This window comes from Kogia breviceps, chromosome 14 (genome assembly GCF_026419965.1).
Source record: "Kogia breviceps isolate mKogBre1 chromosome 14, mKogBre1 haplotype 1, whole genome shotgun sequence".
NCBI classification, from domain to species: domain Eukaryota; kingdom Metazoa; phylum Chordata; class Mammalia; order Artiodactyla; family Physeteridae; genus Kogia; species Kogia breviceps.
Window position 1 is genome coordinate 26,881,818 of NC_081323.1, and position 26,693 is coordinate 26,908,510.

At 53.7% G+C, this 26,693-nt stretch overlaps 3 protein-coding genes across 6 annotated transcripts; 2 read left to right on the forward strand and 1 right to left on the reverse strand.

Moving 5' to 3' along the window:
• Positions 1 to 361: 361 nt before the first annotated feature.
• SNRNP25 (small nuclear ribonucleoprotein U11/U12 subunit 25) lies at positions 362 to 3,216 on the reverse strand. Its single transcript, XM_059039230.2, has 5 exons — positions 2,967 to 3,216; positions 2,103 to 2,193; positions 1,775 to 1,880; positions 1,086 to 1,160; positions 362 to 631 (listed from the first exon to the last, which is right to left on the reverse strand). Exons 1-5 carry the CDS (start codon positions 3,006 to 3,008, stop codon positions 574 to 576), a joined length of 372 nt encoding a protein of 123 aa, XP_058895213.1. The 5' UTR covers positions 3,009 to 3,216; the 3' UTR covers positions 362 to 573.
• Positions 3,217 to 3,377: 161 nt separating this feature from the next.
• Positions 3,378 to 6,315, forward strand: POLR3K (RNA polymerase III subunit K). Its single transcript, XM_059039228.2, has 3 exons — positions 3,378 to 3,542; positions 4,610 to 4,697; positions 5,882 to 6,315. The coding sequence occupies exons 1-3, from the start codon at positions 3,432 to 3,434 to the stop codon at positions 6,007 to 6,009; spliced, it is 327 nt and encodes a 108-aa protein (XP_058895211.1). The 5' UTR covers positions 3,378 to 3,431; the 3' UTR covers positions 6,010 to 6,315.
• Positions 6,316 to 7,103: 788 nt separating this feature from the next.
• On the forward strand, positions 7,104 to 26,416 carry IL9R (interleukin 9 receptor). 4 transcript variants are annotated; one of them, XM_067013550.1, is made up of 9 exons: positions 7,104 to 11,504; positions 15,613 to 15,726; positions 16,048 to 16,153; positions 16,248 to 16,426; positions 16,898 to 17,043; positions 17,375 to 17,576; positions 18,057 to 18,162; positions 19,505 to 19,589; positions 22,311 to 26,416. In XM_067013550.1, exons 2-9 carry the CDS (start codon positions 15,639 to 15,641, stop codon positions 22,806 to 22,808), a joined length of 1,410 nt encoding a protein of 469 aa, XP_066869651.1. In that variant the 5' UTR covers positions 7,104 to 11,504; positions 15,613 to 15,638; the 3' UTR covers positions 22,809 to 26,416. The 4 variants fall into 4 exon arrangements, with proteins under 4 accessions (XP_066869651.1, XP_066869650.1, XP_066869649.1 ...); XM_067013549.1 differs by lacking the exon at positions 7,104 to 11,504 and adding an exon at positions 11,525 to 11,760 and having other exon boundaries at positions 15,590 to 15,726; XM_067013548.1 differs by lacking the exon at positions 7,104 to 11,504 and adding an exon at positions 11,525 to 11,760.
• The last annotated feature ends 277 nt before the right edge of the window (positions 26,417 to 26,693 follow it).

Genomic DNA, 26,693 nt, shown 5'->3' on the forward strand with positions numbered 1-26,693 from the left:
CTGCCCAGCTGGCAGCTCCAATTCCAGCCCCGGGCCACCACCCTTTCCAGGAGCTGGTGAAGGCACTGCTGTAGGTGATCCCTTAGGCTGAAGCTGGAGGCCCTGTCCATGGCTGGGCTCAGACACAGGCCTTTGTTTCCCCACAAGCAGAAACAGAGAGCCAGCCGCTCAGCTTTCACCTCCTCCTCGCTGCAGAGATTACAGGGACAGGTGTGTATGGCTTGGGGAATGGGGTGGCCAAGGACTCAGGTGCAGCATTCAGACCATGTGACGTGCCTGCACGTTCTCTGCCCTCGCTTCCTCACTGTGAGGGGCAGCGCCAGTCCCGCCTGCCCCCGTACAGTGGCTTGACTTTCCAAACTCAGAAGCAAATAGGTTTATTCTGTATACAGGACCAGGCCCACAGCCCTGTGGGATCCGCCATGTGATCAGGGTTCATGTTGAGAGTCCAGGTGGGTCCAGCTGGGGTGAGGCTATCGCAACACTCTTCTGGGAAAAGGGCACAGTGGCCAAGGCTTCCTCCTCTCGGGGAAGAGCTCAGCCACCAGCAGAGGGTTTTCCATGTCTGGAGATTCACTTTTGTCTCAGCTTTTTGATGAAGGACACCTCATCCCGGTTCCGGATACCGTAACTGAAAGAGAAGCAAAAGCCACAGAGTGTCCGATCTACAGAAGGGCACACTTGTGACTCCTCACCTGAGGCTTGTGAGAGATAACAGACACCAGGTGGGAAGAGCATGGTGTCCGGGAAGGTGAGGAGGTGGCAAGGGCCATGCACACTCTTAATTCTCTCCTCCTGGCTCTGTGCAGCCCTGAACTGCTGCTGGTGGGGAGCGGCAGGGCCCCTTCCACTGCTACTCTGTCTCCCGTCCTCCTGGCAGGGAGGCCTCCAGGGAGCTCCTTGCAGGAGGGCCTCAGTCTAAACAGGGAGTCTCCTGGTCTCACACATTCCCCAGGAACTGATTTAAGATCCCTCCTTCCCTTACGAGCCTCTGGAGAGGACCCCAGCCCTATGGCAGGGCATGGGGAATCAGAGGACCACAGACCAGATACTTCCCTGCAGCTCAAGGCGTAGCCTGAACTTACTCTCGGAGCTTCTTCTGGTCCTCTGCGAGCTTCTCTCCTGCAGAGATCAGGTGGTACGTCCTCCACACATAGGACCTGCAGGATGGGAAGTCAGTCAGCCACGAGCAGGGCGAGCGGGGCAGCTGGGATGCGCTGTGTGTGAGGGGGGCTCAAGGTGCTCAGCTCTGCGGGGCCTGAGGCTGCCAGCCTCCTCCCTGGGCTCTTTCCCTGTACCGTGTGTGTACCAGGCCTGAGGCAGGTTCAAGGACGCACTGCTCTCAAAGGGATGCATGGGGTGGCTGGGGGCCAAACCCACACTGCTAATGAAACAAGTGGCTGTACCAAGACACAGTTAACGGGACACTTGATCCAGAAGGAGACTGAGAGCTGAGAGCACCCAGGCAAGGAGCTGGCAGCTGCACCATCTGTAACCAGGGAAACCACCTCCGGGCACACTGCAACTGCCCTAAAGTGTCCTCATGTGAAGATACCCAGCTGCCTGGGTGGGGTGATGTCAGTGAAGAGCAGCTGAGGCAGGGCTCGCGGCACAGAAGCACCTGCCCTGGCCGAGGCTCAGGACAGGGAGCGCATTGCTCCAGGCCGCACTCTGGAGCAGAGCCCACGTGATGAAGAGGCTCACGTCCAGCAAGTGCTCCTGTGAAGTTCAGCTCCTAGGAAGGGCTGCAAGGAGAAGCTGTGGCTGCACTCACCAGCTGATGTGCTGAATGCCTCCTTCGCGCTCCTGCCTGAGCTGCACGTATCTCTGGATGGCCTTCTTCAGGTCCAGGACCGTGGCGTTCTGGACTACAACCACAGCTGCACAAATGGGAGATGATCCGTGGTGGGAATCCAGAGCCACAGCCTCAGATGGCAGGAGAGGAACCCAGAAGCTTCTTCCTGAGGCTCAAGGCTAGGCAGGGGGAGCTTGTGGCTGCCCCAACACCCCTGGGCACGGCCCTGAGTTTCCACTGACCAGCCCTGCTAACATCTCCCGTGAAGGTTCAGACTGCACGGCCTGAGGGGGAGGGCAGCACTTACGCATAACTTCTCCATCCATCTTGCACACTCGGACTGTCATTGCTTGGCCGTATTCTAGTGCTATTTGGGAATTGACCTCTTCCAAAGTAACCTAGAGAAGACCAGGGCTGGAGGTGGGAGCTCTCTTCACCACCCCAAACAACAAGGAAAAACAGCTGATAGTCTTCAAAAAGTGGTGCCACATTTTTGGGAGGTTCTTGCATATATGTTAGGATTTCCCGGTTTTTCAGCACTTTAATCTCATGTCTCATCCACGTTTTCTATGAAGTGGATGGACGCTCGGGAGAAACAGGCAAGGAGAATGAATCGCCTTGAGGAACAGCCCCTGGCTCCTCCGGGCCAAGCGGGAGGAGAAACACTGGGCCCCACCGTCCAGCTTGAGAGCCCCTGATCATCAGGATCCAGGGCCTCAGGCAAGGCTGGGGCACCAAAAAACGGTAAACATAAACATGTCAATACAACTGTTAACACAACATAAGTTAATTTAAAAATTTCACGATGGGCAAAATACCAAGGATTTTAAAACAGGACAATGCCAAAACTCACTGAAGATTGAGGAGAAAGGAAAAACCGGTAACAGTGATCTTTTACTTGAAAATGATATTATTTTGTTTGCCGTAGGCTTTTGTAAACCAATTTTGAGTTTTAAAAACACTGTTGAAAAGTCATGTGTGTTAATTAGTGGGGGTTTTTGGCGCCCCTTTAAATTCCGCGCCAGAGGCCAGGGCCTCGCTCGCCCCCAGGCCGGGCCGGAGCCTAGACCCTCCTTTACGCCCGGAGACGCCTTCCCAAGGCCTCTGGCCGCAGCCCCCATCGACACTCCGGGGTCCGTCGGCGCCCCTACGGCCCCTGGCCCGCGAGCACCTGGATCGGAAGGTCGCAGAGCAGCGGGTCCTGTACCACCATGGCCAGACCCTCCTGGAACACGTCCACCGCCTCGGAGTGCGGCAGCGCCTCCTCCTCGTCCTCCTCGTCCTCCTGCGGCTCCCGCCGCGCCGCGACCCCCGCTTCCTCCAGTCTGCCTAGCCCCTCGCGGACTCCGCTCGCACGGCCGCTCCGCGCGACCGTGATACGGCGCGCACGCGCGGGGACAGCCACCGCAGCCTCTCCTTCGGGGCGTTGAGGGGCGGGGCTACCTCGAGGACCAATGAGAAGTGAGTTACTGGGAGCCGGCCCGCCGCAGTGCTCCCTGGGATCGCGAAGTCGGCGTGACTATTGGTGGGCTGGTTGGGATGGGAAGGCTGCCGGGACCAATGGGAGTTCGGAGCGTCGGAGCGCCGGCGCCGAACGGCCGCGAGAGGTGCCGGGAGACACGGGCTAGTCGCCGCGATGCTGCTTTTCTGCCCGGGCTGCGGGAACGGGCTGATCGTGGAGGAGGGGCAGCGCTGCCACCGCTTCGCTTGCAACACCTGCCCCTACGTGCACAACGTCACCCGCAAGGTGGGCCCCGGCCGGCCGCGCGGCGCGCACAGCGCGGAGCCGACCCTAACCTTCCCCGCTCATCCTCTGCTCGGATTTCGTGTCCAGCGGGCCCTCTGCCCGCAACGCCAGCCTCTCCGAGGCTCTCCCCCCCCCTTCACGGGCACTACTCCCGTAGCCAGTGCACGACTTTTCCGTCCGGGTCACTCTTCTCCCTGGCTACCCATGTCAGTCGTTGCTCGTGTCTTTGCTTAAAGGATTATTTAAAATTGCAGACTCTTTCTAAATTTTATGCTCCTTCCCCTAATTTTATTTTTTCCGTAAGACTGTTTTGCCTTCCAGTACGCCTTTCAATTTACTTATGCTCTTCGTTTATTAATACTAAAGCATAAGCTGTAGGAGGGCAGGGATTTTTCAGTTTTGTTCTCTCTTATGTTCTAGTCTGAACAACTGGAATGTATTGGATGTTCATTACGTGAGTGATGCACACTTTATTGTAACTCGTTACTCTCCCTCGGTAATGCACCTTTCATTTTTTGAACAACCTTAATTTTTAGAAGTAGAGCACGTTGGTACTACCTCATTCTTAATGTGTGTATACTATTCCTCCGTATAGCTGTGTTGTGGGAGTTTAGAGTCTGAAACTATGCAAAGGGTGACATTTCAAGGGCGTCTGGTAAAACTTGGAAAACAGAAAACTCTCTGCCTGGGGAGAGTGGCTGGACTCCTTTTTGGCTTCAGTTGTATTTGGTTCTTTTATCTTGGATTACCAAGTATCTTAGAGGTGTGGGAAAAGAAGAGGGTCACACCTAAGCCATTTTTTTCCTCCTGCTCTGTTGCTTCATCCAATCCTTGCAGAGATCTTCTCACTTCTTTTGGGGACATCCCAATCGCAGATCCTCTAAATTCTGACGGAGCATCCTGCTCTGTGACAGCAAGAACACTGCTTTCATTTAGTATTCCTCCAGTCTGTGTAGAAGGAAGGAAGCGAAGGCTGGGGAGACACTTGAGGGCGGGTATGGTTTGGTGACCCAGGTTTGTACCGTTCACTTACTTGTAGAGTCTGAAGACCTGCTGTTGTTTATTAGGTAACAAATCGGAAGTATCCAAAGCTGAAAGAAGTGGATGATGTGCTTGGTGGAGCAGCTGCCTGGGAGAATGTTGACTCTACTGCAGGTGAGAGGGAAAACCTTTTCTGTTCCAGAGTTGTGGGTAAGGATGAGGCTGCTGGCTGTGCCACTCTGCAGAGTCTGTGATGTACTTCTGTGAAGTGGGCTTCTAAAACTAGAAAGTGTTTTCTTCTCTAATAATGTATTTATTAGGCAAACAGTATTGACACAAGCTTTGGAGTCCTTCAGACCTGAGTTAGAGTTTCAGGGTGTCCTTGATTTGTCTGGGCTAATCCATAGTCATAGATTGTGAGCATATGGCATATAGCAGGCACTTAGTAGGTGTGATTGGAGTAATAAAAAAACCAGTTTAAGGATTTTGTTCTAATACAGATTTCTAAAAGTTAGTGATGCAGAGTATTAAACTGCACTAAAGATTCAGTAAAATAAATATTTATTCCAAGTTTTGATTCATTTCTGGTAGAGATAGATGTGACCAAAGAAGGAAGGAGAGCCCTAGACATTACCTGTATTGAGGGGAGGAAGAGCTAGTGCATGATCACTGCTGTCTTTTTCACCCAGGGAACATCCAGATCTGCTATGTTAAAAATCCAGCACTGGCAGAATCTGTCATTAGGAGATGAATAACTTATCAAAACGGTGTTTGAGGGTGTTTGAAGGCATTTCTATGAAAAGCAAGGTTCTCAAATTGAAATCTCAGTGAAAGTAAATATGTGCCTTGGGACATTTTGAAAAGGAGTGGGATGTATGTTGAGATCTTGATAAGAACAGCCTGAACAACTTCTGCCGAAACGGATCCCTAAATTCAAGGGGAAGTGGATTGGTCGTGCGTTGGGATTTCGTTTGGGAAGATGAGAGGGCCTGTCTGTTACCAGGTGGTGGAGATGCGCTTTTTAGGGGAATCTGCAGGGCATGGACCCTGTAATGCACACGGCAGCCGTGTCACCTTTCACATGGTGTTTCTAGCCAGTCTTCAGCCAGAGTTGGAAGAAAAGGGACCCAGGGAGAGGAGGACTGTTTCTAAGATCACAGGTCTCATTCCCTCAGTGTGAGAGCGCAGTGGGAATGATAACACCGTTGGTAACCTTAAATCGTGGTGCAGGGCACCCTGGGAGAGGGATTCCAGATGAGCTGTCTTTCACATAACACCTAATTCTAACAAGTGTGTTGGTCACAAGCATCATTTTTTTAAGTAAACGTGGGTCACTTGTTTGTTTTTCTCATTGCCAGAGCCGTGTCCCAAATGCGAACACCCTCGTGCCTATTTCATGCAGCTTCAGACCCGCTCTGCAGACGAGCCCATGACCACCTTCTACAAGTGCTGCAATGCTCAGTGTGGACATCGCTGGCGGGACTAGGGCCAGGCTGGCTCAGCTGTGTCAGCGTCTGCTTACCGTATACCCCAGGGTGGATTCCCAGCTGCGAGTGTGGCTGGCCAGGGGCTAAGGAAATGTAGCCCATCTCCCAGTCAGTGGATTAACTCATTAATGTCCAGGAGACTGTGTGTGTGGAGAGGAGTATCCATAACTAAGTGCATCCTGTTTAAGGTCCTGTTCTGCATCTTTTACATTTATTGGGCAGTTGACATTCTCTCACCATCAGCCGACACTCTTAAACATTTACATTATTTGCACAACTAATAAAGTAAAACTTAGTAGTTTAGTATATTAGATGTCCCTCAGTATTTAACAGTTAATTGCAAACTTATTTTTTTTTTTTTTTTTTTTTTTTTTTTTTTTTGTGGTATGCGGGCCTCTCACTGCTGTGGCCTCTCCCGTTGCGGAGCACAGGCTCCGGACGCGCAGGCCTAGCGGCCATGGCTCACGGGCTTAGTTGCTCCGCGGCATGTGGGATCTTCCCGGACCAGGGCACGAACCCGTGACCCCTGCATCGGCAGGCGGACTCTCAACCACTGCGCCACCAGGGAAGCCCTGCAAACTTATTTAATCAAAATTTATTCTGAAAATTTCATTAAAGTTAAAAGTCTAATATTATCTTCTCAGTGTTTTAAATGCCTGAAGAAATAGACATCAAACCCCAAAACAGGATTCCAAAACTGACTACTATAATTAGGACCAAACTAGTTACAAAATTGTGAATAACATGGATTTCTATTTCTTTATGATTTATATTCTTTTTTCCTAGGATTGCAATAAACTTAATAGGTAGTATTTTTTTTTACACTTTATACTTTCTGTGTCCATCTTTCTATTCTAAAGAGAAAAAGGACACCCTGGGCTAGCAGAAGACAGGATCTTGGTTATTGATGGATTGGTTTCTTGCTCAGACTTAACTGCTTTTTCAAATTTCTCTCTTTTTTTAGTTTATTGAAGTATAGTTGACTTACAACGCTGTGTTAATTTCTGGTGTACAGCAAAGTGATTCAGTTATATGTACATGTATTCTTTATCACATTCTTTTCCATTATGGTTTATTACAGGATATTGAATGTAGTTCCTTGTATCTATTCATAATGAAGTCTCACTTATGAAATAATGGGACTTAAATTTATGCCTCTGATACAGACTTTTACTTTTTTGAAACTTGTTATCTTTCCAAGAAACTATTAATCTGTATGGGTCACGTGATGGTTGACCAGGTCCTGAGCTCACTGTGTCCAATTTTTTCTGTTTCAGAGCAGTTTGTGCTGGATTTGCAAATGTGGTTTTATCTTGTGGCTGTTATTATCTTCAGTGTCTTCTTTCTGTGCCGTTAGTTAGTTACATTTCCTCAGATGCCTGTTCTCCTTTTTGTTTGTTGTTGGAGGCAGTGTGGGTCAGTGGTGAAGGTCGCGCCCTCTGAAGTCAGCCTGCCTGCCTGTCAAGTTCGTTTCCTCCTATGTAAAATGGAGATAATAATTGTCTATTTCAGGGGTTTACAACTTTTCCTGTAAAGAGCCAGATAGTAAGTATTTTGGGTTTTGTGGGTCAAGAGTCAAAATCTAGGAAAACACAAGGAAACAAAGTCTTATAAAGAAATTCAAAATATAATCCTACAATATTTTGTAATGCGAGTCCACTGATGAAAGGAATGGATACCATTTTGCATAATTGAGGTTCAGAGTTAGTGTTCCTCATCATCAGCGTTGCATATGTGCATCTCATACTGGTTCAGGCCATGAGAGCAGAGGAAGTTCACTGTTGACATTGCTGATGGATTCAGTAGATGCAGTGTGGTGAGAGATGCAGATGTTTTCCTCACCATATTTGCAGGTGAATAATGCAGTGCATACTCACAGCCTGTGAGCACTTTCTCTCTCTCTTTAAAAAAAAAAATATTTATTTATTTATTTATGGCTGTGTTGCGTTGCTGCGCGCGGGCTTTTTCTAGTTGCAGCGAGCGGGGGCTACTCTCCGTTGCGGTGCTCGGGCTTCTCATTGCAGTGGCTTCTCTTGTTGCGGAACACGGGCTCTAGTCGTGTGGGCTTCAGTAGCTGTGGCATGCCGGCTCAGTAGCTGTGGCTCGCAGGCTCTAGAGCACAGGCTCAGTAGTTGTGGTGCACGGGCTTAGTTGCTTCGTGGAACGTGGGATCTTCCCGGACCAGGGCTTGAACCCTTGTCCCCTGCATTGGCAAGCAGATTCTTAACCACTGCGCCACCAGGGAAGTCCAGGAATTCTGTTTTGTGTTGAGACTCGTGCCAGTGAAAAGTGCTCGGTCTGGCAGTGTCGACCATTGCAGTATCGTTGCATGATAAACACTGCTCTACTATCCAGTTTGCTGACAAGATAGTCCGCACTGCTCTGTGCCTTAAAAACATGACATTCAGTGCCCACTTTTCTTATTTTGACATGCTGGGTGTGCACTCATAATAAGCAAAAAAAAAAAAAGAAAGAAAATGAATACAACTGTATGGTGGCCCTTGAAATGCTGTTAAGGTCACTGCTGAGTTGTGAACCGGCAGAGCAAGGGCTGGAAGCCCTGTCACCAGTACTTTGCTTTCAGTGCATGAGAGCAGCTGCAGACAACTCGAGTGGGTGGTGTGGCTGTCCAGTGAAGCTGGATGCTGACATCTGAATTTCAGAGTAGTTCCACATGTCGTATAATTCTTTAAGCTTTTTTCCCCCCAACTATTTAAAAATGTATAAACTATCTTAATTAATTAATTAATTAATTTCTGTGAGGCGTGTCTTGCAGGGTCTCATTTCCCCGACCAGGGATTGGGACTTTATTTATTTTTCATTTTTTAAAGATTGTTTTGACGTGGACCATTTTTAAAGTCTTTATTGAATTTGTTACAGTATTCCTACTGTTTTATGTTTTGGTTTTTTGGCCACAAGGCATGTGGGATCTTAGCTCCGCAACCAGGGATCGAACCTGCACCCCCTGTGTTGGAAGGCAAAGTCTTAAACCACTGGACTGGCAGGGAAGTCTCCCACAGGGGATTGAACCTGGGCCCACAGCAGTGAAAGCCTTAACCACTGGACTGCCCACAGATTGCTAACCACTGGACTGCCAGGGAATTCTCCGTATAAACTATTTTTAGCTCACAGGTTTTTTTTTTTAAAGGGTGGGGTGGATTTGGCCTGTGGGCTGTAGTTTGCTAACCTCTGGTCTACCTCATAGGGTTGTGAAGATTTATGTAGCTTCACATATAACATCCTTAGGACATGTCTGACCAATGGTGTTTGTTATTGGCTGTTCCTTTCTTTCAAGGGGCTGGGTTTCAACAGGTATTTGGTGACTCTGGTTGTATGGTCTTTTACCCCCCATCTGTGGATGTTGTTTTTCTGTTTATCTCCATTTGTTATGGGAGGGGGTGGGGTGTCAGGTTGTGCCGTCAGAACAGTTCCTGGGCCAAGAGGCATTGGCCTTCTTCCCGCATCCAAGTGTCCATAATAACCCACCTTTGTAGCCTTGGTGGTCTCTCCTTGTGGGGTTGTGGTGTGGGTGGTGTGTGGTCTGCTGGTCTCAAGGTAGTAAGTTCTAGCCTGACAGAGAGAAGGAAGCTCTTTTGATAAGGATACTAGGGAATGGGTGGCGCCAGTGAGTATGAAAGTACGTGCTTATAATAGGTAAGATAGGGGCCATGCTAATTGAAATTTAAATATTAGAAAGAAGTATGATTATGCCCCTGGTCATTCTTAAGGTGTTTCACGAACTTGAGCCTTTAATTCCATCTCTCCATGGGTCCTGGTTTCTCAGACTCCAGAGAAACTGGAAACCAGCTCTGGGGTCTCTAGACCTTGCCTCAGATGTTTTGATGCACAGAATACAGACATGCACACTCACACCTAAATGTAGGCACAGGGACACACTGAAATGTGACCTTATTTGGTACCCCAAAGAACACATAGCCAATAAGTATATGAAAAGATGCTTATCTTCACTGATAATCAAGGAAGTGCAAATTAAGACAACATTGAAATGTCTTTGCCTATCAGACTGACAAAGATTTAAAAGACTGATAATGTATACAGTTGGTGAGGGCTACAGGCTTTCTTACACATCTGGTGGGAGTAGAAGTTGGTACATTTTCGGGGGGCCACTTGGCAGTATCTGTCAGTATTTTACAATGGTCAACCTTAGACGCAACAGTTCCACACCTAGCCATTTAAAAAAAAATTATTTTTGGCTGCATTGGGTCTTTGTTGCTGCACACGGGCTTTCTCTAGTTACGGCGAGCAGGGGCTATTCTTTGTTGTGGTGCGCGGGCTTCTCATTGTGGTGACTTCTCGTTGCAGAGCACAGGCGCTAGGCTCACAGGCTTCAGTAGTTTGGCACGTGGGCTCAGTAGTTGTGGCTCGCGGGCTCTAGAGTGAAGGCTCAGTAGTTGTGCATGGGCTTAGTTGCTCCGCGGCATGTGGGATCTTCCCAGAGCAGGGCTCAAACCTGTGTCCCCTGCATTAGCAGGCGGATTCTTAACCATTGTGCCACCAGGGAAGCCCCCTAGCCATTTTTTGTACAGTACTCATCCTGGTGATTAAAGATCCAGGCCTGGAATTGTTCACTACCTTCATTTAATTTTTTTAAAATTAATTAATTTATTTATTTATTCTTGGCTGTCTTGGGTCTTCGTTGCAGTATGCTGGCTTTCTCTAGTTGCGGTGAGCGGGGGCTACTCCTCATTACGGTGCACAGGCTTCTCATTGCAGTGGCTTCTCTTGTTGCGGAGCATGGGCTCTAGGCGCCCAGGCTCAGTAGTTGTGGCGCACGGGCTTAGTTGCTCTGTGGCATGTGGGATCCTCCCAGACCACAGCTCGAACCCGTGTCCCATGCATTGACAGGTGGATTCTTAACCAGTGCACCACCAGGGAAGTTCCTACCTTCATTTAAAATAGCATGTAGCATATATACACCTGAAACTAATATGATAACGTCAGTTATATATATGACAATTAAATTGAAATAGCGTATGTAGGCAACCATCCAAATGTCTATCAGCAGGATAATTAAACCATGGCCTGTACCACCAATAAAGGCGTGAGGTAGGTTTTTATGTACTTCCCTAGAAAGATTTTGAAAAGAGCCAGAGTAACAAGGAGGCCGCAAAGCTCAGAGTGAGGAACAAGGCCTTAAAATGTGCATTTGTTGGAGCTTAGACATGGTCTGGAGGAACTTGTGCCTAACTTCTTACAGGGGCTGCCTCTCTGGCATCAAAGGGGACTCCCATTTTTTATTTCCTTCCTGAACTGGACTGCGGTACTTTTATGTTTTAACACCCCCTCCACCCACCCCAGTGCTCACGGATCGCCTGAGCTGCACCTCTCAGAAAGCCTAGGAAAGGAGACCTGCTCTGTGCCTGGTCAGGGTTCTCACCTCCCAGAAGGAACACGGCGGACACTCATCCACCAATAAATGGATGGGTCACCAAAGTCCACGTTCAGCAACTTTTCTGTTGCTGAGGAGTGAAAGGTAGGATTTATGACTGGGGTGATGTTCGCCTGTCATCCCCACTTGGGACAGCTGCTCGGCTCTGTGCTCGTGGTTTCAGTTGTGGGCGGCCTATGTCAGCCTGCCATGAGAGGCTCACGTCAGCGGGTGGTGCAGTTATCTCCTGAATCAGGCTGAGGGACTTGCTGCAAACGCAGGGGTGGTAGGGCGACAAGTCATCTCCAGGGCTGCAGGGTTGGGGGCCTTGCCATGGGACCTAGCAGTTGCGTCTGGGAAGGTGAGTCTGTAATCTGGGCTTCTCAACCACTCAGGTCAGCGTGAACTTTGCAGGACAGAGACTGGTGGCCCACCATCCCGGGCCCCAGGAAGAGCCTGGGGACCACACTTGGACAAGAAGGGCGGAGGGCGTTTGGGCGGCCACCCTCATTTTACCGCCTTTGGTGTCCTGGCCTCGGGCATCTCCCAGAGACAGCAGGATTGCAGTGCTGATCACAGGATCCTGGGCTGCCATTTCCGGGCCTGTAGGGGTCATGCATGCCTCTGGGCAGAAAGAAGGGCACTGATCTTGTCAGGCAGTTTGTAGTTCCTGACCTTTGTGGGGACTAGTGAGCGGGCGTTCTGGGGCCAAGTGGTCTCAGTTGTGACGACCACAAGTGGAGCTGAGGTCCAGTCCTGAGGTTGGTAAAGCCCCTTCTCTCCCCGACACCTTTGGGGGGCTTTAGGGCAGAAGAGGAGCTGGGAGTCTGTGGACCCCCCTTGGAGCTGTGGACGGGGCAGTGGGTGAGGGTGGGATTCCGGGAGGGTTACTCAGCTAAGCGAGGGAGGGGAGTAGAGGGTTCTGCTTGAATAATGTTTCAGAGCCCCCCAAGGGACCCAAGGCATTAACACTGTCTACCCCAGGCAAGGGCAGGCCTGTGGGGAGGTTCAGGATGTGTTTCTTCAACAGTGAGGGGCTGGGTGCAGGGGACACAGCATAAATCAGACAGGTTCTTGCCCTGGAGGAGCCAGATGCAGGGGTGGTGCTGGCTGAGCCTCACTGCCAGGGCTGCAGGGGCAGCACAGGAAGAGCAGGGGCATCGGTTCCCCCTGTTTAGCCCCAGGTCTGTGTCAGTGTCCTTCCAGCCTGTGCCCATAGCCACTACCCGCCCTGCCCCCACCCCTGTCCTAAGCAGGCTGGGCCTGGCTCAGGGGTGTCTGCTCTGGCTGGGGAGACAGCCTGGGGAACTCGGCTTCATGAAGGCTCATCACGCAGAAGGCAGCCGGGCAGAGGGGACAGTGAGGGCTCGTCCTGAGGTCCCTCAGGTCCCCTCTGTGCTCCTCCGACTTCCATCCTCGGACTTCCTCCTCCCTCTGCCCTGGGCCCCACCCTCTGTGCCCCTGTGCACCCGAGGCTGCCCCTGGCTTAAGCCTGGCCTTTCCACGTCTCCCGGACATACAGCCCACTGAGGCGGGCTCCCGTCCAGCTCAGCCCTCTAGGAAGGCGGGTAGCAAGTGCACAGTGGAGCCTCCTCCCTCTTCCGCCCTCTGCGCCTTCTCCGCGCTCTCCCCATCTGGCCTTGACCTTGTCTGCTCCCTGCCCTTCCGTGGGAAGCAGAGTCCTCCAGCACTTCTGCCCCACAGCGTCAGGTCCCACGGTGCTGGGGTCGCCCACCTGCGCATGTGGGGCCCAGAGCGGGAGCCGCCTACTCCCATTTCCAGCCTCATTTCTTGGCTAGTCTCCGTCTCCCCCAGGTTCCAGCTGCTTCTGGATTTCTTCCTCCTGCCCCAGCAGAGAGGACAGTGGTGGATAAGTGTGCATTTAAGCAGCAGCCTCCATTTCACCCCCCTCTGTGTCTGCCAGCTTTTGGGGTGGGCAGGGAGATTAACAGGGTACCCCTCGCTCCCCATTAAAAATACAGACTCTGTGTGAAAGGGGACAGAAAGTGGGTGCAGTAATTGCCATGAAGCCAGTCCGGGGGGCGTTCTGCGGTGCACCAGCTCCATGACAGAGGCCTGCTCTGGCCGGGCAGTTCGCCTGGCAGCAGGTGAGCGCTCAGGGGAGCGGAGGGGCTGAGTCCTTCTGGAGACCTGGCGCTGGGCTGGCAGCATCTGTGGGCCCCGAGGCAGGGGTCCAGTGCATGGCAGCCCATGACTTCATGTTGGGCTGGGAAACCAGGGCAGGCAAGCTGTAGGGACCAGTGGTCATTTGGGCCAGAACTTGACCCAGAGGCCAGGGAGGAGCTGGGGTCCTGAGAAGGGACCAGAGTAGTTGTGTACTGAAGGTCCTGATGGAAAGGGACGGTGCTGGGTGGACATGTCAGCCAGGCTCCCAGCAGGATGGGAGGTGGAGTGGGCAGCTCTGCCCGAGGGCCCAGATTCTGGGTCCCATCCTCCTGCCGGCACAGCCGTCCCGTGACCTGGTCTTGTCTGAGCTGTGATCAGGCCTCTCTGGGGCCATCCCAGTGCCTCTTCCAGGACCAGGGAGTAGTCAGGTGGGGTTTCTGCCCCCCCTGGCCCAGTGTCTGTTGCCAAGGATGGGGGCACCCCTGCCTCAGTGTTGAGGCTCCCTGAGGAGAGAGACTGATGCCCCGAGGAGGGGGAAGCTCACAGGCTTGCGTGGGAGCTGGTGGGGCAAGTGCGCAGGCCAGGTGACCAGTGCCCCCAATCCTGCAAGTCTGGTGTCTCTGGGCCTCAGCCTCCTCGTCCATAGGAGGGTGGTGGCCCTGCCTGGCTCACTATGTTTGGACAAAATCGTTGTGCAGAGGAAAAGCAGGGACCCTCCCCCTAGATGGCCGAGTTGCCATGTGCCCTGCCCACCTCTCCCCAGGGTGGGCCTGGCCTGCTACTTTGCACGAGTGTCCTGTGTGGGTCCTGTCCTCCCACGCCTGCCCCTGGGGCCGGCTGAGCTTGGAGCGCCCCAGTCCACGCTCCTGAGTCAGCCTGTGGCTGTGCCGGCCCAAGTCTCACAGATGCAGGTGTCCCTCCACTGCTGGGCCAGTGGCCATCCCCACTGTGGCCTGGGCCAGCTCTTAGCTGGGCAGTGGTGGCTGTGCCTGAGCCGCCCCCATCCTGGTGCTCCCTCTGATCCCGTCCTCATGCGCCCTGAGAGCCAGCTGCTGCCAGGCTGCCTGTCTCCATCCAGTGGCCTCTGCAGCCTCTCCTGCCGTGGCTGGTTGTAGCAGGTGATGCTTCAGTCTAGGGAAGGGTGGGGTCTTCTTGACTGTTGACCTTGACAGGGGTCCATCCTGTGGGTCCACAGAGAGGCTGCAGGGGGCGGGGTGGGAGGGTGTCTGTTACCGGGTGAGTGTGTGCGGGTTCCTGGAGCGCTTCCGTGCTGCGGTCTGTGCATGTCTGCTTCTTTTCTGCTTCCTTATCACTCATCAGCCTTGCATAACCATGCTGGTCCTGCTTCCTGCAGAGAAGCTATCAGTGTACCATCTGGAGCTGCAAATGGGGTGACAGGGTGTTAGCGGCCTGTTCACCCCCAGGTGCTTCCCAGCACCCAGCCCCTGTCTCCAGGGATCCTGGGGCTGACACCCCTGCACTGAGAACCCTGCTCCCGGGGGCGCTCTCCTCTGCAGGGCACCTGGGGACAGGCCTGTGACAGACAGTGTGTGGGAGGTGTTGGCTCTTGCATGGACACCCTGCTGCCATCCTCCTCCACTTTCCTGGGGCAGAGCACCAGGATGGGAGCAGCTAGCTGTGTGACCCTGGGGTCAGCTCCCTTGTCAGTGGTCAGGGACTGTCCCCCACCTCATGTGGCTCTGGTGGGAATTCACGTGGGTGATGCACCTCACACAATTGGCCCAGGTGTGAGACCAGGGGGTCCAGCAGAGCTTCCCTGTTGCTGTTGTCCACGACCCCATTCCCCCAACCGTGCCTCCCCTGTGGGAAGGGACCTGGACCCAGGGATGGGGGTCCGGGCCCAGAGAGGTGCTGACTGGGCAGACCTGGACACATGGCTGAGTCAGAGTCCAGTGACCCCGGGAGGCCTGAGCTGGAGGTTCTTGCCGGTGCTGCTTCGACAGCGGTGCTCAGCCTGCTTCACGGGACAGGGTGAGGGTGTAGGTGGTGACCCACTCGGAATGCCCCTCACGGGAGCACCCACTGGGGCACTCCGCACACAGCCCCTCAGCCCAGCCCCTTCCAGGTTGGACCTTGCAGAGTGAGGTACCGATGCGACAGGTGGGCACCTGGCTCCTGACCTGCACCTGCATCTGCGCCTGGGTCGGCTTGGGCGTCTCTGTCCCAGGGGACGGAGGAGGTGAGGGCTGGCACTGTGTGTGTGGGGAGCTGTGGGGGCAGAGCTGAGGGCAGGGTTGCACCCGTCAGGCTCCACGGGGAAGGGTTGGGTTTGGGCTGTGCGGGCGCCCGTCTTCCTGAGATCAGCCGGGGCTTCAGCCCCACCCGGGTTGCACGCTCAGAGCCCATCCCCTCGGAGTCTCCCAGCCCTGCCCGCGGTAACTTCTCCTGGGCTCATTCTCTGGGGCCTGCCCTGTCGGAGGGGTCAGCTGCCACGCCCTCCCCCTCCCCGAGCCCTGCCCTGAAGCAGCCACTGTGGGCTTGCAAGGGTCACTGTTCCCAGGGCCTGGGACTTTCACGTGCCACACCAACAACATCCTCAGGATTGACTGCCACTGGTCTGCTCCAGAGCTGGGCCAGGGGGCCGGCCCCTGGCTGCTCTTCACCAGGTGAGGCCGGCGGGCAGGGGGTAGAGGGCTGGGGTGAGGGTAGGGATCCGGGCTGGTGCAGTGGCACTTTGGTGCCTACACGTGCCCTTTCCAGCAACCACGCTCCAGGCAGCAAGCACAGGTGTGTCTTCCGGGCCAGCGTGTGCACCGTGGAGCTGCCACCCGAGGAGGTGCTCGTGCCTTCTGACAATTTCACCATCACCTTCCACCGTCACGTCTCTGGGAAGGAGCAGGTCAGCCTGGTGGATCCACAGTACCTGCCCCGGAGACATGGTGAGGCCTGGGTCAGTTCGTTGGCCGGGAGCATCCTGCCTACATCACCCCCACAGCCCAGGCAGTGCTCCTGGTCCCTGCTGACGGATCCAGGGCTAGGATCAGGCAGGGCCCCCGGGGAGGGGTAGGGTTTTGGAGGAGGATGAAGGTGCAGGGCTTTGAGTTGGGGCAGGAGCCGCAGTTTGAGTCACTTGTGATCTACTTCAGTCACAGCAGGAAGGACTTCAGTAAGACACTAGGAAGAACTTCCAGCAGCAGCTTAGATTTGAAACTCACCTTGTCTGGCTGCAGAGGCTGGAGGAAGTGATTGCTATCTTGTCCCACCTGGGGCTTCTCTGGACCAGTATTCCAGTGAGGCCTCTGCTCTGAGAAGGCCTTGGCCACGTGCCCCATCCTTCCCGGGAATCTTTCCGATCCCCAGTCCTGGGCGTGCTGGCCCGCACACCGTTACACAGCTTCATTCTGTTTCAGTGAAACTGGACCCTCCCTCTGACTTGCTGAGCAACATCAGTTCTGACCGCTGTGTCCTGACCTGGAGCATCAGTCCGGCCTTGGAGCCGCTGGCCTCACTCCTCAGCTATGAGCTGGCCTTCAAGAGGCAGGAGGAGACCTGGGAGGTAAGCCTGGGTCTGCCTACCCTGGGGGCCTCTCTCTCCTGGGAGCAGCAGCCAGGGTCACTCCTCGTCCCATCTAGGGTGGTGTCACCTTGGAATTGTGAGGAGGGAAGTGACCAGAGACAAGGGTAAGCGAGTGCAGGTGTGGTGAGTGTGCCTGTGTGTACGTGTGAGCGTTCACAGGGCGTGCCTGTGTGGATGAGTGTGCATGCACCTGGATGCATGTAAGTATGTGGACACGTGTAAGTGTGCCCACGTGTGTGTGTACACGTCCTCGAGGGCTGATGGGCCCAGTCTCACCCCCAGCACCTCCTAACTGTTCGCCACCCCACAGTGGGCTCGGCACAAGGATCACATCGTTGGGGTGACCAGGCTGAAACTTGAAGCCACTGAATTGGACCCTGGTTCCACCTATGAGGCCCGGCTGCGTGTCCAGATGGCCACACCGGAGGACGCGGTGGCAGAGGAGGAGCGCTACGAGGGCCCATGGAGTGACTGGAGCCAGCCCGCCCACTTCCACTCCCCCCAGAGACAAGGTGGGCGCTGCTGCCTTCAGGGGCCTGGGTGGGGCCTCCCCGCCCCCTCGCGTCCCACCCCTTCCCCCTCCTGGGACCCCCCTCCCTCATGGCCCAGTTGACTGCCTTCCCCTGGAGGTCTGAGATGTGTGAAGGGGAAACACCTGCCAAGTGCTGGGCCTCCCAGGGAGATGCAGCTCCCGGTCTCCTTGGAGTGAGTGTGGCCCCAGCTGCACAGCAGGCTGGTGCTGCTGTCTCTGGAGCCTGGGCAGGGCCTCGTCTGCTTAGGGGGCTGGGCTGACCCTTGTGCACAGAGGTACTGGAAAGGATGTCAGACCCTTGTGATCTTGTGGATGGGAAAGGCAAGGCCCAGGGGTGCGTGATTCGCTCAGAGTGCTCGGAGGCGCGACATAAACCTTCCATTTTGGCCTGAGGCACCCGTCCAGGTGCCTTTGCCAGGTGAGTTTGGAGGAACACAGCCCTGGACCCTTCCTGCTGTAGGTCTCCTGGTCCCAGCTTTGGGGCAGCCCAACAGCACCCTGGTCTCTGTATCCATCTTTCTCCTGCTGACCAGCCTGACCTACCTACTGTTCAAGCTATCACCCAGGTCGGTAGCCAAGGAGTCTGTGTGAGAGTGTGTGCATGTATGTGAATGTGTTATTGTACACGTGGGTGTGAGAATTTGTGTGTGCGTGAGCGTGTGTGTGCGTTTGTGGGTGTGGGGTAGGCGGTGCATTGAGGGCCCAAACCCGCACCCCCTCCCCCAACACTCCTGGGTGGGGAGGGTTTTCAGGCCTCTGCCCCGGACCAGTGGGGATGTCCCCAGTTGCCAGGTGCGTGTGGGTGGTGGGCAGTGTGGCCCAAAAGAGGCTTGGAGGGACCCAAAGTCCCCGGGGCCAAGTCGCCTGAGGCCCTTGTCTGCTGCCTCTGGAGGTGCTTGGCGCTGGCATGTTTGCACAGTGGTTCTATGCAGACAGTGCTGGGCATCTGGTTTCCACGGGGCCCTGTTCCCCGCCCTGATGGGTGCCACGGACAACCATATGAACAAAAAAGCCCTCCTGAACAAGCCATCACACGTGTCAACTTACGAGAGGGGGTACAGGGGCCTCGTCTGGCAGGATACTGGCCGGGCGTGGATGGGTAGCAGAGAGGATGAGAGGAGGTTGGACAGAGGCAGCCAGGGTGAGGGAGGGATAGGGTGCTGGGCAGGGCCCAATGGGTGGCCAAGAAGGCCAGGGAGGGCTCAGGCTTGGCCTCGGGTCCCAGGAAAGCGCCTGAAGCCTGGTCGCGTGGGATGGGATCTGGTTTATGTTTTGAGAATGGAGTTTTGTGGTAAAAGTGAGGAGGAGGACCTGCGGGGTGGCCAGAGGTGGGGTCCAGAGGGAGGCAATTGTGTGTGAGCTGGCGGGAGAGGCAGAGCTGGAGCAAAGTGCAGGGAGTGACAGGGTCTCAGGATGGGAAAGTGAGGGGACGTGGGGTGGATGCGATATGACTAGTGGTCCCTGATGCCACCCTGGGGTGGGGAATCGAGACAGGCCCCCAGGGAGGCTGGCGAGGTTGATCTGGACTTGCTGGGTTGGAGTCTGGGACGCCGTCCTCAGGGGAGGAGCAGTGGGTCTTGGGCAGGTAGATCCGGTGCTCGGGGAGAAGTCTGATGGGGTCCCGGAAGTGCTGTCTCCCCCTCCGCTGAAGACACAGCTGGTCACGCCCACCCCTGAACGCCCCATCACCCCTCACCTTAAACGGACCCATGTCTTGGTATAAATCAGTTCTGTGGGGTCATTAGCGAGGGGCCCGCAGGTGCCAAGTGTCAGGCCTGGGACCCAATGAGAGGAGAGGGTGACAGCAGCACCTACTGGGCAGGGCCAGTCCCTGCTGCTTGGAACGAGCCGTGTTCCTGGCAGTGACCTCCTGGAGTTGGGCCTCTGACTGCTGTCTCCTGACCTCAGGATGAAGACAGCCTTGTGCCAGGACGTGCCATCCCCAGGCCCGTTCTTCCAGTCCCTGTACAGTGTGCACAACGGGGACTTCCAGGTTCGTGACCCGGTGGGCCCGGGGTGCCCAGATATCTGGACTGCCCAGGGTGTGGGCTCTGGGTGAGGGTTGGGGGCCTCTGTCAGTGCTTTGAGCATTTTAGGTATATATAGTGGTATACGTAGTGGTATATATAGTATATATGTAGCACATGTATGCACTGTGACTCAAAGGGGCCAAAGACAAATCAGCTTTATTCTCTATTGCTGAGTTCTTTTTCTTTTCATGTCTCTGATTCCATTGCTGATGGGAAAAAATGTAAAGTTTCTCATGACATTATCTCTGCCTCTTCTGGTTTGCAGCAGCCCTTGGAGGTAAATGGTCAGTTCAAGGTGCCAGCTCAGGGGGCTGTCTGCACCTGAAAGTGTGTGTGTCTTGTGCTGCCCCTGAGGCCCTCCCTGGTCCCTGGGCTACTCTGGTGGCCGTCGTGGAGTGCCTGGCCCCTCCCGGGCCCCTGGGTAGCGATGAGTTGACCCTACACCTCCCCCCTGCCCCGCCATCGTGGTGCCCTGGTGGGCTCTTACAGGCCACGACGCTGAGAATATCCTGGAGGCCCCGTCAGACCCTCCCTGCTGGCCTGGTAGTTCCTGTTCCACAGGCAGGAGGAGGGGGAGGAGGACCTCCAATGGGTGGTCTCTGGTCCCCACCCTCTGGGGCCCCTCACTTTGGGCAGAGGATGGAGGTGGTGCTGCCCACGTTCCCCCACACCGGCTCTGCGTGGCTGCCTTCCACCTGGCCCTTTTCTCTCTTAACAGGGAGTCTAGTTTTCAAGCTTGTCATCCAAAAATATAATTTGAAGCTTAAAGCCAAGCACTTTGTCAGAGCTGCATGGGGGTAAATGTTCTGATGCCCTGCACTCATCTTCTGGGCTGCAGGCACCCAGCCCCTTCTCTGTAGAACCATAGCACCTGTCAGGGGTTAGTTAGACCCCTTGGGAGGTGGTCTGGAGCCACGGGCTGGCTCTCCAGGGTGCAGGACAATGATGGAAGGTGTGGTGTGTGGTGCACTAGATGGAGACTCCTGGTCCCACCTAGGAAACAGCTTCCTTTTTTTAAAAAAAAAAATTCTTTTCCGTTACGGTTTATCATAGGATATTTGATATAGTTCCCTGTGCTATACAGTAGGACTTGTTGTTTATCCATCCTATATACACTAGTTTGCATCTACTAACCCCAAACTCCCAGTTCATCCCACCCCCTCCCCCTTGGCAACCACAAGCTTGTTCTCTATGTATGTGAGTCTGCTTCTGTTTTGTAGTTAAGTTCATTTGTGTCATATTTTAGATTCCACATGTAAGTGATATCATATGGTATATGTCCTTCTCTTTCTGACTTACCTCACTTAGTATGATAATCTCTAATTGCATCCATGTTGCTGCAAATGGCATTATTTCATTCTTTTTTATGGCTGAGTAGTATTCCATTGTATATATGTGCCACATCTTCTTTATCCTTTCATCAGTTGATGGACATTTAGGTTGTTTCCATGTTTTGGCTATTGTGAATTGTGCCGCTATGAACATAGGGGTGCATGTATTTTTTTGCATTAGAATTCTGTCTGGATATATGCCCAGGAGTGGGATTGCTGGGTCATATGGTAGCTCTATTTTTAAATTTTTAAAGAAACATCCATACTGTTTTCCATAGTGGCTGCACCAACTTACAGTCCCACCAACAGTGAAGGATGGTTCTCTTTCCTCCACACCCTCTCCAGCATTTATTTGTAGAGTTTTTGGTGATGGCCATTCTGACCAGTATGAGGTGGTAATTCATTGTAGTTTTGATTTGCATTTCTCTAATAATCAGTGATGTTGATCTTTTCACGTGCCTCTTGGCTATTTGTATTTCTTCTTTGGAGAAATGCCTATTTAGGTCTTCTGCCAATTTTTCGATTGGGTTTCTTTTTGTTATTGAGTTGTATGAGCTGTTTGTATATTTTGGAAATTAAGCCCTCGTCAGTCGCATCATTTGCAAGTATTTTCTCCCATTCTGTAGGTTGTCTTTTCGTTTTGTTTATGATTTCCTTTGCTGTGCAAAAGCTTATAAGTTTGATTAGGTCCCATTTGTTTATTTTGTTTTTATTTCTGTTGCCTTGGGAGACCAACCTATGAAAACATTGGTAAGATTTATGTCAGAGAATGTTTTGCCTGTGCTCTTTTCTAGGAGTTTTATGGTGTCCTGTCTTATGTTGAAGTCTTGAGTTTATTTTTGTGTATGGTGTGAGGGTGTGTTCTAACGTCATTGATTTACATGCAGGAACAGCTTCCTTTTGGAGGTAGGGGGCCTCCTGTGGCCCTCCAGAGGGGTCCAGGTCTGCTGGCCTTGGCCCCAAGGTGCCAGGCCCAACAGCACCTCCTGTGTGTGTGAGCGTGCATGCGTGCGTGCGTGTAGTGGGGTTCGGGTGAGGGTGCCCGGGCTCTGCAGCTGCTGGCAGTGTGTGAGGCAGCAGTGTCTTCAGCCCTGTCACCATCTGTACCCTGGTTCAGGCCTCTGTGAGCACAGGCCCTGTGCTGGGAGGCAGGGCAGGGGCCTGAAGGGAATGGGGGCTCTGTGTTGAGGCTGGGCTGGCCCATGGGGGGAAGACAGAATGTTCTGGGCACAGGTACTCTTGGCCTCTGGGAGTGGATGTCTGGAGAGCTTCTTGGAGGAGGGGACGCTGCTCCCATGGTGAGTCCTGAGCACACTGCCTGAGGCCTTCCCTCCTCTCGGTGCTCTGTTCCAGACCTGGATAGGGGCCCACAGAGCTGGTCCACAGCCAAGCCCGGACTGCATGGGCCCCGCACGAGGAGCCTGGGAGACGCGTGTCCAGGAGGCCATCGCTTTGCTCACCTGTGACCCGGTGGGCGTGGGGCCGTTAGCGGGCCTGGAGGAGGAGGGGAGCACTGGCACCGGCCTCCCAGCAGATGCGCTGCCCGCAGGATGTGTGGAGTGGGGGGAGCCGCCGCCCGCCTACCTGCCACAGGAGGCCTGGGCCCCCGCAGGCCCTACCAGGCTGGCTCCCGTGCAGTCCCACGGCAGCAGCAGCGACTACTGTGCCCTGGGCTGCTCCAGGTGGGGCTGCCCCTCCACCTTCACAGGAAACGCGCAGAGCTCTGAGCCCGACCCTGACTTGGCCTGTGGCCTTTTCTGTGACCAGCGGAGGCTGGATGCCCAACCAGGAGGTAACTGTGCAGGCATTGGTCACAGTCAGAGGCAGGACGCTGGTGGATGGGCCGCATGAGGCCCTTCTGCTCTTGGCAGACCGTGGGCTCTGTCCCCATGGTGCTGCAGCACGTCCAGCCTGGGGAACATGGACCAAAGTCCCCAGAGCCAACGCTTGACTGGCACTGGACCTGCGGAGGGCCACCCATGCAGCAGTCAGATGTCCGGTCTGGATGGAGGCAGGAGGCTCTCCCCTCCTCCCCTCCCTCTGCATTTGTTGGGAGGGGGCTCTGCCCTCAGCACCCTGCCGTCCTGGCCCCCCGTCCACCACTTCCCTCCCCGCTTCCTGGCTTAACCCCAGGGCCCACCGCCAGTTCTGCCCTCAGTCCCTTAAAGGGCCAGCCTGGGCCCCGTGGACACAGGTGAGACACCATGACCAGGCCTAGTGTCCTGTTTCTGTGCCTTCCTGAGGTCTCTCCCCTACTGAGATTAAAAGGGACATAGCAGCTGTTTCAAACTGCTGGTGGCTGGGAGAGGGGCCCAGAGGACATAGGAAGGGTGGCGTCTGGCTATTCCTGGGCTTTCTGGGCTCCACGAGTAGCAGGGGAGGCTCAGTGACCAGCTCCAGGGAGGCCGCCTCCCCACCCCTCCTTGTCCGCATCCTCCCATGGCTCCCGGGGGCTGAGAGCTGTGGCCAGAGCCCCCAAGGGTCAGGGCCAGAGTGACCACCCAGCAGTGATCTTGGCCTCTGAAGGGCCCTGACTCTACCCCCACCCCCGTGGTCTGGAGAGAGTGGGACAGAGCAGAGGGCGCCTGTGTCCGTCCCTTAGGGCTGCCGTAACGAAGTCCCACAAACTAGGTGGCTTAGAACAACAGAGATTTATTGTCTCACAGTTCTGGCGGCTGGAAGTCTGACATCTAGGTGTTGGCAGGGCCGTGAGGGCACCAGGGAGGATCTGATTCAGGGTTCCCTGCACCTGTGGGAGTTTCTGGCTTGGGACAGCGCAGCTCCAGTCCTCACAAGTTGTTTTCCCTCTGTGTGTTCCTGTCCAAAGCCTCTGTTTTTATGCCAATGTAATCATAGTGGATTAGGGCCACCCTGAATGACTTTATTTTGGCTGGATTATCTGCAAAGACCCTATTTCCATATACGGTCATGTTCACATGTACTGGGGGTTAAGACTTCAACATATGAATTTCTGGGTAGTGCCCCTGCCAACCATGTCCACCTCCCTGCTGGCCTGAGGCGCTGTGGTCCCTCCTGGGGCAGCCCTTTCACTCTTAGTGGGGGCCTCAGGCAGGAGACCCTATCCCGCTGCCGGGCTGTGGGACTTGGGTCTGGTGCTGGGATCCTCCACCCAGTGAGGGCTGGACCAAGAGTGTCCTGTCGTTGGAGGTGCTGAAGTACTGAATGTGGACAGATGGAGGTCTGTCTCCCTGTGTGCTGAGCCAGAGGGGGCACCTCTCTGGGGGCTCCAGGGTCCCCTGCAGCCTGAGCAAAGAGGAGCACAGGCAGCCCCAGGCCCCCGAAGGCAAAGGTCCCTCTGGCTCAGACAGGCCTCCCCCTCCCCTCTGTGTGCCTGTGGAGCCCTGAGGTTTTGCGGGGGCCGCAGCAGAGCCGGATCCTGGTCAGCAGGGACGAAGAGGACCCCGCATGTATCTTTAGTATCCAGAGAGCGGAGGGGTATAGACGGAAATGAGGCGCAGGCACCATCCGCTCTAACCAAGGGTAAAAATACCAGCGTGACTCCACTTCCTGGAGCCAACCCTGGAACCCCCAGCTGCCGTGTATGACAGCAGCTGCATGGCTCCTGTGGCTTCACGTGGACTTGAGCCCCCATGGGATTCCACACCCGGGGACAGTGTTCATTTGAGTAACACATTCAGTCCTGGTGGCGCCTGAGTGAGGAGCCACTCAGAGGCCGTGAGCCGCGCCCGCCCCTCAGGACACAGGTCTGGCAGTACCTGAGCCAGGTGCCTGCATGTCACGGGGCTCAGAAAATGCTAATTTCCACTTATTCCATCGAGACGACCTTTGGAAACTGCACGCTGAGATCGCAACATTCGAAAGACACCGTGAGCCCTGGTGAGGGGTCGCTGATCCCCAGGCATCTAGGAAGGAGTCAGAGAAGGTGGCCTGGGACTTGATGAGGAAGCTGCTGGTGGAGGAGCTGAGTGCGCAGTGTGGATGGAGCATAAAGGTCTAAAACGTGTCTGGACTGGGGAAGACCTTGGAGGCCAGGCCAGGGCAGGGTGAGGGGAGCAAACTCACCCTGCTCAGGGGGGGCTGCAGGATGCTTTCTCTTTCTTTGGCTCTTGATGAGGTGAAGTTTACATAGTATGAAAGTAACCATTTTATTTTTATTTTTAATTTTTTTGCGGTACGTGGTACCAGGGAAGCCCAAAATAAATAAATCTTAAAAAAAAAAAAAGAGTCTGGGGCTTCCCTGGTGGCGCAGTGGTTGAGAGTCCGCCTGCAGATGCAGGGGACGCGGGTTTGTGCCCCGGTCCGGGAAGATCCCACATGCCACGGAGCGGCTGGGCCCGTGAGCCATGGGCGCTGGGCCTGCGCGTCCGGAGCCCGTGCTCCGCAATGGGAGAGGCCATAACCTTGAGAGGCCCGCGTAAAAAAAAAAAAAAAGGAGTCTGGCTGCTGCAACTAAATGATCCCACATGCTGCAAATAAGAGCCTGCATGCCACAACTAAAGATCCTGCATGCTGCAACTAAAGATCCTGTGTGCTGAAACTAAGACCCAGCACAGCCAAATAAGTAAATAAATATTTGTTTTTAAAAAAATTTACTTTTCTGACTTTAATGGAAGTAATCTCATCAAGAAATTTTTTTTGAGCAAGTTAAAATTTAATTGGCATCAAAGTTGTAATGGTACGTAAAATAATGTGTTTTATTAAACGTTGACATCCTATATTAGATGAAATATGTAAGTACATCAAGCTTTGATATTAAAATCAGAATGTGTTAAAGGTCAATTAACATTCAGTTGTTAACTGTAAACCAATATTTTCCAATGGGAGCTTTTATATTTTCCTTAGTTTACTGTCCATTTTGTCAATGTGTATTTTTACTAGGAAATCACCCATTTCCTCTGGGTTTAGAGTTTTGAAACCAAGCAGGACCCTGCAGGGCCTTCCCTGGGGCAGAAACATCACCCCCTTCTGTGTCCATGGCCTCTTGTTTGTAGAAAAGCTTTAGCCTCCTAGGCCTTCCCCAGTTCCAAAGAACAGATTTAATCAGAGAAGGGAAAAAATTCAGAGACAAAGGAAAACAGTCAGGCAAGACAAAATAATAATAGTTTAGCCATTAAACAAAGTCAAGGACCTTTAATTCCTCCTCAAGGGCTATAGATAATATTCTGAGCCATATACTTTTAGCTGTTTTGCAGATACTGAAACCCCCACCAGGTGAAGAAGTTAACTTCATGCTGACCACAAGCACATAGAGCCCAGACCTGTTAGAACCAGAAGGTTGATGATGCTGACTCCCAATTACCTCACCACCAACCAGTCAGAAGAATGTCCATGAGCTGATCATGTACCCCGCAACCCTCTCCCTTAACCTGTCTTTAAAAACTTTTCCCTGAAAGCCTTCGGGGAGTTTGGGCCTTTTGAGCATGAGCTGCCTGTCCTGCTTGATGGCCCTGAAATAAACGCTGCACTTTATTTCACCACCACCCGGTGTCAGTAGGTTGGCTTTGCTGTGCGCAGGTAAGTGGACCTGAGTTTGGTTTGGTTACTCTCCCGCCACCTCATCATGAACTTCTAGAAATAAATTGGCAACTCGCGTTGTGTATCTTCTGCTGCATCTAGAGAGATGATTGTATCCATGATTTAGCATGTGAATAAATATGCACGCCTAGGACATTATATCCAGTTTTCATCTGCTGATAATTGATATCAAGTGAATGCTAGCTTTTCAATAAATGGCTACATTGCACATAAATCATT